This window comes from Mangifera indica, chromosome 2, assembly GCF_011075055.1.
Source record: "Mangifera indica cultivar Alphonso chromosome 2, CATAS_Mindica_2.1, whole genome shotgun sequence".
Classification (NCBI taxonomy): domain Eukaryota; kingdom Viridiplantae; phylum Streptophyta; class Magnoliopsida; order Sapindales; family Anacardiaceae; genus Mangifera; species Mangifera indica.
Window position 1 is genome coordinate 23919036 of NC_058138.1, and position 14064 is coordinate 23933099.

General features: G+C 34.8%; 2 protein-coding genes across 11 annotated transcripts; both read right to left on the reverse strand.

The window, feature by feature from the left end:
• Nucleotides 1–1183: 1183 nt before the first annotated feature.
• On the reverse strand, nucleotides 1184–7187 carry LOC123209344. 8 transcript variants are annotated; one of them, XM_044627334.1, is made up of 8 exons: nucleotides 6746–7183; nucleotides 6550–6597; nucleotides 5858–5968; nucleotides 5687–5745; nucleotides 3824–5563; nucleotides 2516–2666; nucleotides 1459–2146; nucleotides 1184–1380 (listed from the first exon to the last, which is right to left on the reverse strand). In XM_044627334.1, the coding sequence occupies exons 3-7, from the start codon at nucleotides 5958–5960 to the stop codon at nucleotides 1473–1475; spliced, it is 2727 nt and encodes a 908-aa protein (XP_044483269.1). In that variant the 5' UTR covers nucleotides 5961–5968; nucleotides 6550–6597; nucleotides 6746–7183; the 3' UTR covers nucleotides 1184–1380; nucleotides 1459–1472. The 8 variants fall into 8 exon arrangements, with proteins under 8 accessions (XP_044483269.1, XP_044483272.1, XP_044483270.1 ...); XM_044627337.1 differs by having other exon boundaries at nucleotides 1184–2146; nucleotides 7114–7187; XM_044627335.1 differs by having other exon boundaries at nucleotides 1184–2146; nucleotides 6713–7183.
• Nucleotides 7188–9676: 2489 nt separating this feature from the next.
• On the reverse strand, nucleotides 9677–14004 carry LOC123204690 (ATP-dependent DNA helicase Q-like 1). Of its 3 annotated transcripts, XM_044621490.1 has the most exons (11): nucleotides 13676–14001; nucleotides 13159–13535; nucleotides 12563–12823; nucleotides 12312–12475; nucleotides 11973–12069; nucleotides 11834–11877; nucleotides 11370–11484; nucleotides 10936–11289; nucleotides 10299–10523; nucleotides 10088–10203; nucleotides 9677–10051 (listed from the first exon to the last, which is right to left on the reverse strand). In XM_044621490.1, exons 1-10 carry the CDS (start codon nucleotides 13788–13790, stop codon nucleotides 10093–10095), a joined length of 1863 nt encoding a protein of 620 aa, XP_044477425.1. In that variant the 5' UTR covers nucleotides 13791–14001; the 3' UTR covers nucleotides 9677–10051; nucleotides 10088–10092. The 3 variants fall into 3 exon arrangements, 2 of the variants coding, with proteins under 2 accessions (XP_044477425.1, XP_044477417.1); XM_044621482.1 differs by having other exon boundaries at nucleotides 9677–10203; nucleotides 13676–14000; XR_006499603.1 differs by lacking the exons at nucleotides 9677–10051; nucleotides 10088–10203 and adding an exon at nucleotides 10624–10752 and having other exon boundaries at nucleotides 10383–10523; nucleotides 13676–14004.
• Nucleotides 14005–14064: the final 60 nt, after the last annotated feature.

Consider the following 14064-nt stretch of genomic DNA (forward strand, 5'->3'; position numbering starts at 1 on the left):
CATCTCAAAAAGGAAAAGTAAAAAGATTGTTCTTCTGAAACTTATTATTATATTAAATAAATAATAGAAAAAAAAATTACTGATAATTCTGAAGAACAAAGCCTAAAAAGAACAAAATTATAGTAGGATTCATAGGATCCTGACTTGTGGGCAGCCATTTCAAGACAAGGGTTCTGCACCTAAAACCTCCATAATTAATATTTAATCATTTGTTAACAAGGGATTATATAAATTAATGAAGAAAATCAGAATGAACATGGTAGTCTGTACAATCTTGCAGAGTTGCAGCGCTTTCTTTTCTTTTATTTTTTCAGGTCTCAGGCTCAGAGTCCAAGGAACAGAGAAACAAAGAAAGAAGAATATTGGAGCCAATGAATGGGGACCTACTAAAGAGGACTTTGTTTGGCTTAGCATTAGCACCAATAAAGAAATATTTCTTCACATGCTCTGTTTTTCACATTTGTTTTTTCATGGCTTCCTTGGGCCAATGTGCCCCCCTTTCTATTCTTCACAAAATGTTTTCTTAAACACATTTGTTGCCTTTCCTTATTTTTCTTTGTTATCAGTTCTAATAAATCTATATGCACATCGTTTAGAGATACTCCGGCAATTGAATAATTAAATAATTTTAAATTAAAAATAAAAATACATCTAATCACATAATAACATAATATCTAAACACTTAATTATATACTTAAAACTATATATATATATATATATATATATATATATATAAATAATATTATTCTATCAGTTATCATCCACACTTACATGTTATATTGTGTGATTGAAGTCCCATTGTTGAAATCTAATTAGATATATCAACGATATATTTGACAAATATGTTTAAGAATTTTAATTATTTAATATTGACATCACCAATCCATCCAACGAGTCGGCTTGTGAAGTAGCAACCACAACCCGAATATGGTTAGTTTTAGTTGGGACTTTGCTATCATTAATATTAAGTTAGAGGTTGAGATTCCTCTGAAGGTTCCAGCCTTGAAGACACAAACTATCAAGTGAAGGATATCACTAACACCATTGCCAACATTGTGGCCACAAGATCAATTGTAGCAGGGACAGGTTTGTCTCTCTGAAAACCATAGTTCATCCAACTCTCCTATAACCATAATTTTAACAGCCAAAAACATGTCATACCAAAGTTGATGGAAACTTTGGATTTTGCTATCATGGAGGAGAGCTGGTATATTATTATTATTATACAGAAATTTTGCGGCACGGACTGTACCATGCTGCAAAATTCTTGTATGTACAGTGATACAGATACCCTGTATAGCGATCAAACGTGACACCTAACGGAAATATACAAGCTTGAATATGAATGGATACTTTCTGAATGATACATTTTCTTTACTTCTGAAAAGGAAAGGGAACTAGATTCAGCAGGCAACAATTAATATAGATAAACTAGAATTTGGGGAAAAGAAAAAATACCTTAAAGAAGGGCTTTAGAAGCGAAAAAAATCTGAAACCAGTTCATCGATCAAAGAAGTTAATATACTATTCTCCATCTTTGTACTCTCTTCGAATGCTTCTACTTCAAAATCGAGCCATTTGCCATATTGTGAGCTCATGTCCTTGTCTACAAGTTCATCGACCATTAAATCTTCCATGTTATTCCAACCCCGGATCCCCTTGTATAATTCTTCTGCCAGCCAATCCTTCCTCTGAAAGACTGTTACACATTTAGCCCATCCCTTAAAGCTTCTGACAAAAATTTGTTGGCCTTTGAAATCCAGGCATTCATGTACATAATCAAACAGAACCTTTCTTCCAAGCTTGAGGTACTCATCCCCATTACTTCCCATTTTATTTTTCTGATTCTCCAACTGATTGAAGAGATTTGGTGTTATGACTTGGTCAGTCTGACCCAACACAAACTTGTTCATCACTAGTTCTGCACTGTCGAGTATTTCCTTCATGTAGTCAAGTTCCCAGCTGCTCGATTCCTCAGCATCTACCAAACTGAATGATCTATTTATATGTCTTTTGTTTATGTTTCCCACCAATGTAGAAGATGCTGAATCAGCTAAATCTGTCTCCTCATTCACAGGAACAGATAAATTAGTAGGGAGCCAACTGAATTCTGACTGATCTAGAGCCAACAGAAATTGCTTGCTTTCTGAAAAGAAAAGTATATAATTTGGCTAACAATCTCTCAATTGAACATGCAGTTGTACTTATGTACCAAGAAGCAATTCACATAATCATCATGAACTGTCGCTTGGCTTTTACAAGCCTTATTATAGAAAATATGTCACATAATCGATGTTCAGACAATGCATAGATCTCATGTAGCAAAATAGATCCCCAATATGCAAAATATATGTATTGGTCCAAATAACTCTGAACTCGATGAGCACCATTTCTCCTATTTATCTCCACAAACCTCATGGTTAATTCTTTTCCATTCATGCTTCTAAAGTTGTTTTAACTGAACATGTTTATATGTGGTGCCAAGAAGTAAAAAAAGGTAAGACTATAAATTTACCGTCAGCACTGTTTCTGCTATCTGAGCAGCTCATACTTGTAATTGAGGGTTCAAAACTTGACATGGCGCAAGAACTTTGACAATCTTCTGTAACAGCATCATCTTCATTGCTGCTACTGATATGAATTTCCATTTCTTCAGACTGTAGGTACTGTTCAAGAGAGATTGAATATTAATCAAGAAATGCCCGTTTACATAAAACTAATTATCAAAATCATGCTGCCCTGCAAATTAAAACATCAAGGGCAAGGTCTGCAGGCAGTAACTTCATTGGAACCAAGGTAAATTATCTCATCTTAAAGCCTGAATTACCTTAGAATATGGATAGCTTGTTCATATATTATGTATAGATAGTAATAAATAAAAAATAGAGACAACATTTTGACTTATGCAGGAGACTATAGATTGCACAGTGTGGAGTAAAAATTTTCAGCTACATGTATTCTGACAGAAACTCAAATCTCTGCCTCTAGCACAGCCAGAAAACAACCTATGCAATTATGCACCAAACAACTAAACATTCAAAGCCAAATTCTGTAGAAAATGAAGCAGTCAGCAATAAGCTAGTTAGTACTTGAACATGAATTCATACTACTTTAAACAGTTAACTTTTATTAATTGGCACCTATATGATCAGAATCAACCATTAACTTGTACGGTGATGAACAGTAAATGCTACACTAAAACATTCCACTACTGGCTCCCGTGCGCAACATTATTAAGTTTAAGTTGGGGATCAGTTGAATTAAGATGAGTTTTTTGGTATACTGTAGATATTTAATAAGTCTTTTTATTCTTCTGACAAAGTGAAGGTGTTCCAAATCTATTCATCCATTTAAGATCAAACATAAGAGTTTACACATAGGAACACCTTCTGAATCAAGATCTGAGATAAATAACTCATTCAAATTCTCTTCATTGCCATCACCACCAAAATATACAGAGGGAGAATCCTAATCATCACTAGAATTTCCTAAAAAGAAAAGAAAATATTACAAATATAAAACTTAAAAATCACTAAGATTTATGAACAATAAATATAAATATAAAACTACTGGCAAACATAATTATAATGTCGTCTAAAATAAGAAACAATTAAATATTCCAAATGACTAATAAATAGGGATCCTAAATCCTTAATAAAGATGGACAAGGATCTTAAATCTCTAACAAACAGGGATTCTTTTAGACTTTCCAACACCTTCATCTATCACTTTATCATTGAAAAATCCAGCTGGAAAAATAAATTACAAAGAGTGAATAAAAAGCAAGGAACAACAAATGTTACAACAACCCAATGAGACATACCTGCCACTTCTGGCTGTCAATTACAGAGCAAGAGGAGTTGTCAAGGCCAGCAAATGTATCTTCATCACAAACAAGTTGAACCCTCTTGTCATATTGGGGAGATTTAATGCTAATTGCATCAAATGCGGTCATTAGGTCTTGTAAATTGGATGCAGAACTACCAGTAGTACTCTCTTGGATCATATTATTGTGGGATGACTCAATCTTACTTGTTAATTCCCTGAGTTTTTGTTCTAAAAGAACACTCAAAGCATCACCAGCACTAATATTAAACCCGGAAGTTGAATTCTTCAAGTAGTGCTGATTATTCTTTGCAAAGGAATCAATATCGAAGCTGTAATTCCTCTCCATTACTCTACTGGAGGACTGAGAGTCAGCCATGGATCTTATGGGAGATGAAAATGTAAATGAAACAATGTCCATTCCTTTCTTTCTATTATCTGCACCCCAGTTCATGGATCCTTCACTTGCCACATTACATTTTACAGATCTTTCATCTTTCTTGTTCAATCCATTATTAGCAATACTTTCTTCAAATTGAGTATTTGCAATTGCAGATTGTTTCTTTTGAGAGAGATTCTTTACTTTAGACGATGAAAAGTCATTTCCAGTATTATTGGTTGTTAAGTCTGTCTTTCTAGAACCAGTTTCAGCATTGGCAGCCACCCTATTTATGCTCCTCTTTGGCTTGATAGTACCACTTGTGGACTTAGCTTCCCTGCCTTGCTGATTGAGAACTTTAGTCTTTGAAGATGAAGTGTCTTTATTTGATATATAATTCTGCTTCTGATTATTCTGCCTAAGGACACTGCTAGCCCTGTTCACAGAAATTCGTTTCTGTGCTGACCTTTGGGTATCTGGTTGGCTCTTGAAAGACTGATTTGCTTTCACATCACTCTTTTCCTTATGGTTGGTTGAACTCCTACTACTAATCAAGGTTGATCCCTCTTCTCTCTGAATATCGACCTTTGCTTGTGCCGTAACTGAAACTAATTTTTCCTTCTTTCTTGTGTTCTCAGGATTGCTTTTTTCCAGATGTACTGAAGCCTTCACAGCACGATACACTGATCCCCCACGGCTCTGGCCAATATGCTGTCCTTTTGTATACCTTGCAGAAACTGACTCATTAGATTTTTGAGGTCTTGACACTCTATGTGCAGCTTCAATTTTCTCTTTCAAATCCCAAATTTTCAAGGGAACCGAAGGAACAACAGATTGCCTTCTATACTTGGTAGTTGTCTGGGGACTTGCCTCAATTATCTTTGTAGCAGCCTCCATAATGTAGGCAGTATTTTTTGTTGGGATGAACCCAGGACTCTTGATAGGAGACAGAAGCTTATGGTGGCTAATCGGTATTGATTTAGCTGATTTTGGTGGCAGCACTTCAGTTTGAAATCTCTCAATTGGTTGGTTCTGCACCTTATGCACCCTTGAATCAACTTGATTATGACTTAAACACTCTTTGTTAGGAATGTTAAGGTGTTGCACTGAGTGGTCACTCCACATATTGGGGATATTCCTATCATAATGAGATGCTCTAAGGGATTGTACATCAACATGTGGAGTTGAACAAGGCTCAGGAACATTAGATGTTGGCAGCGAATCCAATCCCATAAGTCTAGCAACTACTCCAGGTGCTCTAGCCCCATAACCTTCATCATTAGTTGCTGATGAAGCACAATTAAGATCACTAATAGCCTTATTACTTGAACTCACTAGACTCTCATCCACCTCTATCTGCTAACACAGGGAAAGAAAAGAATTATTTACAAACCATAACCCTTATTATAAATGCAACAGTCAGAAAAAAAAAAAAAAAAAGAAATAAGAAGAAAAGATTAAGATGAAAAAAGAAATTCCCACCACATTAAGCAGTGACTTAGCCATCTTCCCAACATTTTCTTTTACTTTCTTCGGTTCATCTACGATAATAAATATACGGTTGAAATTTAACTAAATAAATTAACATATAGATTGAATATAAAAGTGGTAGTGAATTCTAAAAGCGATTATGCAATTTGAACACGAATGTACCATCAAAATCAGGATTATTTGAGAACAGCTTCTTCCTAGATTTTCCATTCCAATCAAACAAATGAAGAAAGCCCCCCTTTGAACGTTTTTTCTCGACCTCCATTATTTCATCTACCAGCCAAAAGAACAGCAACATGGAACAAAAATAATTACTAAGAAATTCAGAAGATAATAAGGACAAAAATTCATCATACTTCCTTCCATAAATTTGCAAAAAAGTTCATAATGGTAAACCTTTAAAATTAGCAGCACAAATTTAAACAAAAAATATGCAGACTTTATCCTCCATTGCCCTCATTGAGCTAGACAAAAAAGAGTCACAAAAGCCCCAAAATTGAAGAACTATTTAACCATAAATAAGTTAAATGGAACAATAAATAAGTACTTTAAAATTCAGAATATAATGTCGACAAAAAACCATCATACTTCCTTCCATAAATTTTCAAAAAGTTCAAAATGGTTAACCAAAAAATAAGCAACACAAATTTAAATTAAAACTATGCAGAGTTTATCCTCAATTGTTCTCATTGAGCTAGACAAAAAAGAGTCACAAAAGCGCTAAAATTGAAGAACTTTAACAAGCAAATCACATCTTTGATCTTCTTAATCTCACATTTACCGAATCAGCAAACACAATGAAGTAAAAGAAACAAACAATTGCAATCAAAAGGGGGTATCAAGTAAAATCCTACCCAAAATCAAACGCAAAATCCCACTTTGCCAACTTCAACCTCCTCTACCTGCCATTGAAACCAAAAAAAAAAAAAAAAAAACAACAAAACTGAACTCAATGGAAGTATAGAAAATCACCGAAGTCAAACTGGGTATGCTTAAACAAGAACAAAAGAGACAAACTTTGAAGCATTTTAACCAATCTGACCACCATACATTCATTATAACCACAGAAACTCCAATTAGTATCTCCTGCAAGTACTTTCCTTTTTGGTGACTTCTGAGTAAAGATTGGATTTTTTTTCAATTAAAGATTGATTTTAAAAAAGAATAAAAGTAATTGCTAAAAAAAGCAGGAAAAAGAGGTTAAATCAGAAGAAAATATGGGTGACATTAGCAGAGATAGTGAGAGAGAATTGAGGGTCAACTGGTCAAGTAAGAAATGGGATCCCTAGAAGATGGAGTAAGTAATGAAGTTAAATGGGGTGTGTCAGGACAGAGAGTGGGGAAGACGGTAAGAAATGTTTGTTCTGATTTGAAGTAATAAAAGCAAAGAGAAAGACAGAAGAAGCTCTGTCCCTTACAGTTAATATTTTGAAGAAGTCTGAAGTTCTCTTCACGTAAAAACTTGAGTTAATACCAGAGAGAGAGAGAGGGAAATATTATGATATCGCACAAAGGTGGGGCAGCTAAGAGAGCATGGATTTGACCTACCTTACGTGGTTATGTCTTCAGTGATCAACTTAAGTAAGTTTCCTCCCTGTAAATTTGGTGGGAATGTGAGTTAGTTAATTTGTTTTCTTTTTTACGCGGGGGGGCAAAATAAAATAGTTGACCGGATAGAAGCGGCGTTTAAAATCTCAGATTGGACACCTGTTAGACCGTCATGCTGATCTTAACATGAAAACATTGGTGTTGAGAATGAAGAGACTTGAATCTCAATTTTGGAACACATTGTTTGACAGAAAACATTCATCATTATCTCATAAATATATTTAATGAAACCATTTAAAATTTTTAATTATATTGGACTGATATTATTTATCCCTTCCGTCCATTAAACCAATTTCCAGTAGATTGCCCTTTGACTGGGTCTAAAAACATTGAATAAAAGATATAATAGTACAAAGAGTTAATGAGGAATGGTCCTGCAAACTGCAATGCAATCTAGATCAAATTTTATCAACCATTTAGCCTCTTCTTACTTTTTATCAGTAGCATATGCAAACGTGTCATAACTTTGTCATTTATGTTGCCAACTTCTTCTGCAATAACATGTTGCCAGTTGCCACTTAGCCATGTTAAATCAATTCATGATACTCTTTCTTCTAACTGGAAAAAAAGATGCATCTGAGTGACAAAGTTGGGACACTCAAATAACAGAGAAGACATAAATTCAAATCCAATTTAAGAAAGAGTCCTTTGTTACAAAAAAAAAAAAAAAAAAAGATTAAATGAAAAAATCAACAAATCACATTTATTATGGGAGTAATTTATGCAAACCCATGGATGTTTTGCAATTTAAAAACCCCTACTAGTTTAAGAAGTTAACTCTAACCCTGTTACGATGTACTTTCTTTGATAAATGATGAAATTATTATTTTACTTTTCAAAACCATAGATTTGACCATCAACCATTGTTATCACATAAATTTAGCCCTGTGATAGTGAACCTTTAAATCCAATATTTTTTATCTTGTGCCAATAGTCGAAAATTGTTTTTGATATTACAACAGTTATATAATTGGTATTGAACCTTACAATACGATGGAAGGTTGGATTTAGAATGGAAAATGTGACACTTAGAACTTAAAAAAAAAAAAAAGCTAGGGTACTATTGGGACAACAAAGGTAGATTTGAGCTAAACTGATATAAGTTTGAATCTATATTCAGTTTGAACAATTTAAAATTGAGTTTAAACTCTAATTCAATAGTTAGACTCGAATTTGAGGACTCATCAACCATTCGTTATCAAAGCCCTTTTTTTGGTGATTCTTATTCTTCTTCTACAATAATTCATGTTTTATAGTATTATTGTTTACCATTAAAGCTAGAATGACCTTGAACTTGAACTGGCTATTTCAGATTAAAGCTTTGTAATATGACTTTATTTTGAATACGAAAAGATCTGTGGGTTCATTGTAATTTCACCAAATATGATGGTACGCCTGCTACATTTTAACACTTGGGGAATTAAATATTGTAAACTGCCCTTTGTTCTGTGGAGTCTTGTATTTAAAGACTCCAGAAACCAATGGAATTGCATGTAAAAAATCAATAGAAAATTTCAGGGTAGAACATCGTTGAGCTAAAGCTTGTCTTTATCTTTGTGGAGATTTTCCAGTAGTCCCTGCTCCAACTTTCCCAACAAAACTTTTGGCTGCAACTTTTAAATTCCGCCGCTAAAAGTCAGTACAAATGGAAGAATTTATGCCTTTAATAAACTCAATATTAAAATCAATAAGAGTTAAATTCCATTTCACCCTCAATCTTTGAATAATAATTATTTCTCCCTTTTATGTATTCGAGATAATGAATAATAAGAGGGTCAAGTTATTAAAAAAAAAAAAAAAGTATTTAACATATATGGCAAAATCAAGTGACCCTTTTTAACCCATTCGTTGGATCTAGACTAGAACCTTTATAAAATACAAATATAATTTTAAATTGTTATAATTAACTCTTAGAATAGATATATAAAATTGAGATTACAATTTAATGTTAGTCACCATTAAAGTGTTGAGATTCTTTAGGATATGCGATAAACTCCAATAATTAAAAGATGTTAATTTATACACTAAAATACATTTGTAAGAATATAGTATTCTATAACTTTATATTTGAGATTCAATACATTAACCACCTGTTCCACCTGAAGTCGATGATTTTTGGATTGAAGCAAAAATTATTATTGTTGTATTGAGTGACACATGAAAAATGCATTGTTGGGTTGCTGACATATCATTACCTGATGTAAATTTTTTGGTAAATTAGATTAATAAAAAGTTAATCACACCAGCCGTTTTGCAAGGTGGTTGCATGTGCTTTCTGTCAAAATAATTTTCACAAGTCTTCTTCAAAATGCAGATCTTAGATCTTAGATTCATAGTTATGAGTAAAGCCCGCAATGTGTTGACAGCAAAAGATGAAAACATAGAAACTATTTTACCTGTTTCTGTGGTTTTAATATATCGTAATTCTGTATGTACTAACAGGGTTGATGATGAAATGAGGGGCATTACTGCTTTTCCAACCGTAAGATAAACTAAAACCTTCAGTCCATTGATTCATTGTCACTCTCCAAGAAAACCCAAAATCGTAACTCAATAATTCAAATGGAGATTCAAGAATGGCATGTAGGCAAAAAATCAGCACCAACATGAAGACACTGATTGGCATCTTTAACTCTGGCAAGTTTAAGACGGCAATGCCATTTCCTGAATCACAAGTAGGATGCCTTGGAGAGAAGATGATAATTTAACAGTATGCTGGTGAAGAAGGCCAGTGAATACCTGCAATGGGTTAGTACATATCTCGGCTGCAAAGAGAGGCAATGGTGAGATCAGAGGGATGCCTTGAGACAATTGTCACATGGACTAGGACCATATTTGCATGTTTTCCGGTCAAAAGACTCTCCAAAGTGTTGGAGTAAGGTTTGTCTCCGACATTCAACCTAGAAAATTCAGATTAGTGGACAATGATAAATAAGAATAAGCTTGACTTGCAGCAACATGTAGGAAGAATTAATTGGAGAAAGAATCAACTTACCTTAAGTTCACAGTACTGCTGCATTTTTTGAGCTTGAACCATTGCGGCCTTAAAGCGTTCACTCTTAAAGCCTTGACCATTCCGCAACATACATACAATCCGACTAAAATCCTTTTTCTGGTATAGAACAATACATACAGAAGGAAGATTATCTCTTCCAGCCCTTCCAGACTCTTGATAGTAGCTTTCAATCGATTTGGACAATGTATTGTGGACAACAAAGCGCTGAAAGTTGATATAAAGAAAATGTTAACCAGTAGAGGGGAAAATTATCAATGCACTATGCCAAAAAAACACATAGCAAGATTCTGATACCAATACTAACATTCTAAACTTTGTATGACTATGATAGTCAATACATACAGAACTGCTTGAACTTTTAAACAGAAGTAAAAGTGCCAAATGCCAAATGCCAAAATGCGCTACATAGCAGCCAGTGTCACTTTCACTGTAACTGATAGGAAACAAGAGATTTGATTATTTGATTGCCAGTTCATTTTCAATAACGTTAATGAACTAAAAGTTTCGCAGTATGCAGAAGATAATATTTCCTGACAACGTGTCAGTAATGAAATCATCAATGGTCACAGCCTAATCGAGAATAAGTAGAGAGACTGTAGATTTTATCTGGACTTACAACATCTGGTTTGTCTATCCCCATCCCAAAAGCAATGGTAGCACACACAATATGGACCTCTCCAGTGTGCCATATTTTTTGAACAGCAATTCTTTGACGAGCAGCCAGCCCAGCATGGTAATATACAGTTTTAATCTTGCATTTGTCATTCAAAAAGTCTGAGACCTCAACACATTCATTCTTTGAAAGACAGTAAACTATTCCACACTGATTCTTGAAACGATCCTTTATAAGCTGTCCAAGCTGCTTCAGTGATTCCTTGGTCTTTGCAATCACTTCATATTTCAAGTTGGCTCTATCAAAGCTTGTCTCAAGGACAAGAGCATGAGGAATCCTTAAAGCTTTTAGAATGTCCTGCAGAAGAATCAATTGTAATAAGAGAAACATTATTTAGAAAGAGAGAAATTAAATGCCCAATATCTAAATCTTAATACCTTGCGAACTGACGGGGTTGCTGTGGCAGTCAAAGCCATCACAGGAACATTTGAAAAGTTTTGCTTAAGACATCCTAACCCCCTGTAATCTGGACGGAAATCATGTCCCCACTGACTGAGAAGCACAAGTAGAGCATGTAGAAATTAATGAGGAAGTTTCTCAGTTACTTGTCATCAAAAGTAAAAGTTAGGAGTGTTGCACTGATTGATGCTCATAGTTTGGGACCTAGTATGTCTGCTAAATCTATTTTCCATGGGTTGGTGTAAGCCTTAACATCATACAACTTTTCCACAAACGGCATGTAATGTGTAATATGAGTACAGAAACATCTTAACAACTACAAGGAATAATTTCAAAGTCACTGAACAATAAGAGGAGCTAGTGGTAAAAGATGATTCTCACATATTTCAACAAGTAATTACCATCAATGAAACAAAATGTCACCATAATGTGAAGAAGATACCTTACACAGTGTGCTTCATCAACAACAAAACCTGCTAGTTGTCCCTGTGATTGAAGTTGGAGCATCACATGAGTAACCAAAATTTTTGTATAATCGTAAACAACTATATTCTGTATTATTCTAGGATGGAAAGACTCACCTTCCGATGCAAGCATTTTAGCACCTCAAGGAACAATGGGTTCCCAGCAATCCTTTCAGGAGTCACATACAGGAGCTTACATGATGGTTTATCTTTCCTAGAAACACAAAATGTAAAAGTGAAAACTAATAGATGGAGAGTATCTGGTCAGAACTGGGTACTTCAATTTGAAAGATAATACCTTTGCTACAAGAATACAGATTAATCTCAAAAAAATGTTATCACAGAATACAGATTAACTCAAGCAAATCTAAAAACTGGACCCAGTTCAGAGTTTTATATGAACCCAGAATTCCTAGAATATACTGAACCCGGTGGAGAGAATAAACTGAACCTTGCCTTAGCTCTTGAAGGACAGCTGCTGCTTGGGAGGCAGTTTGTTGAGAATTCAAGAAAGTTGCTGGTATTCCAAACTTGAGGTTTAGAGTTACTATCTGATCCTGAATAAGTGAAAGTAGGGGAGATATGACCACTGTTACACCTGGTTTTAGTGTTGCTGGGAGCTGTAGAAATGACATAGTTACCAACATCACATTTGTGCACGGATAAGAAGACAGCATTTGCACGTATAAATAAAAAAAAAAATTCACCTGGTAGCACAGACTTTTACCACCTCCAGTTGGCATGAGAACAAAGCAATCTTGCTTTGCAACAGAAGCTTCACAAGCCTGATGCTGCAATGGTCGAAATGTTCTATTGCCAAATATAACAACATTTGCAAATTCCATATCATCCAAAGCTTGTAACTCTTCAAAACTAAGAGTCCCATGTTCACCTTTTGATATCTGGGAGCATTGCTTTTTATTGTAAATAGATGACTCTGAAGCACCAGTGATACTGCTCTCACAATCCTTCAAAATAAACCAACCACAATAGTATCCAGAATTACTTCAGACCCAATCAAAATTTTGAAGCAAGTAAGCTTAAAGCAACATAAATAAACAAAATACACAACTAGCTGAGGTGAATGAATAGTTTGCAGCAAAAAGCTAACTTGGAACCACTGAGAGTGAAAAGAGTACCAATTTAGATACCAATGATCATGCGTCACCATGTAATTGGATATTACATTATCCTTAATTCAAAATCCCCTACTCACATAGTGACACATCATAATTAACATCCAAATTTGTGCTCATTTAAGTGCATATAGTTTTATTGTATTATTGTACTGAAAAATTCTTACCAAGGATCTTGAAAATTTTTCACCCGAACTTCTTCCAGTGCAGGAACGCCTGTTCTGATCCTTTTGCTTCGGAACTCTGAAGTCCAGGTCTTCACCATCACTCGAAGAATCCAACTCCATCAATGTTGGGCCCTCTCTACTAGGCTGAGGTGAATCATCCACAATGTCAATATAATTTCTACTACTGTCATCATCATTACCAGCCGCACCATTATCCAAAACCCTTTCGTCTAACATGTCATTCAAAGCTCCGCAAGCTTCCGACTCCATAGCCTGTAAATCATCCCAGTCCTCACTGCCTTGCATGGTTTCAGCCAATGCCGCAAGAAAGTCATCTCCGCAATGCTCCACGGAAACAAAATCTCGCCCATCATCACCTTCACAACAATTAAAATTGTCCAAGAAATTTCTAAATGCTTCAGTTATGACCCATATCATGTTTCAAGCAATAATTTTTCCATAACGTTACCGTAAAAAAAAAACACGAAGGAAACCAATATAATAAAAAAACAAGTACCGTAGAGTGAAATCAAACGATTCAAGCATTTCTGGGATGATGCTTCATCAAAGCCAAAATCAAGAGCCAAGCTCAGCAGTCGAGCTTTCTCAAACTCGAGATCGTGGCCGTCCATTTGCGACCGATGGATTCGAATGAATGGTGATGAAAATGATTAAAGTTTCCCGCGCTAAATTGTGCTTTGAAGAAGCTGAAACCTAAAGCGTGTACTAAAGAAAACCAGCTGAGATTTATTCAGAGTTCGAAGCTCCATAAACGACACCGTTTTTAATTCCTCTTCCCGCCTTAATTGTTAAGTGCGAACCCACAAGTTGCCCGAAACAAACGGGTTTGGATGGGTTGCTTAATTTTTCTAAAAGAATATTAACAATAAAACAAAAATTACATAT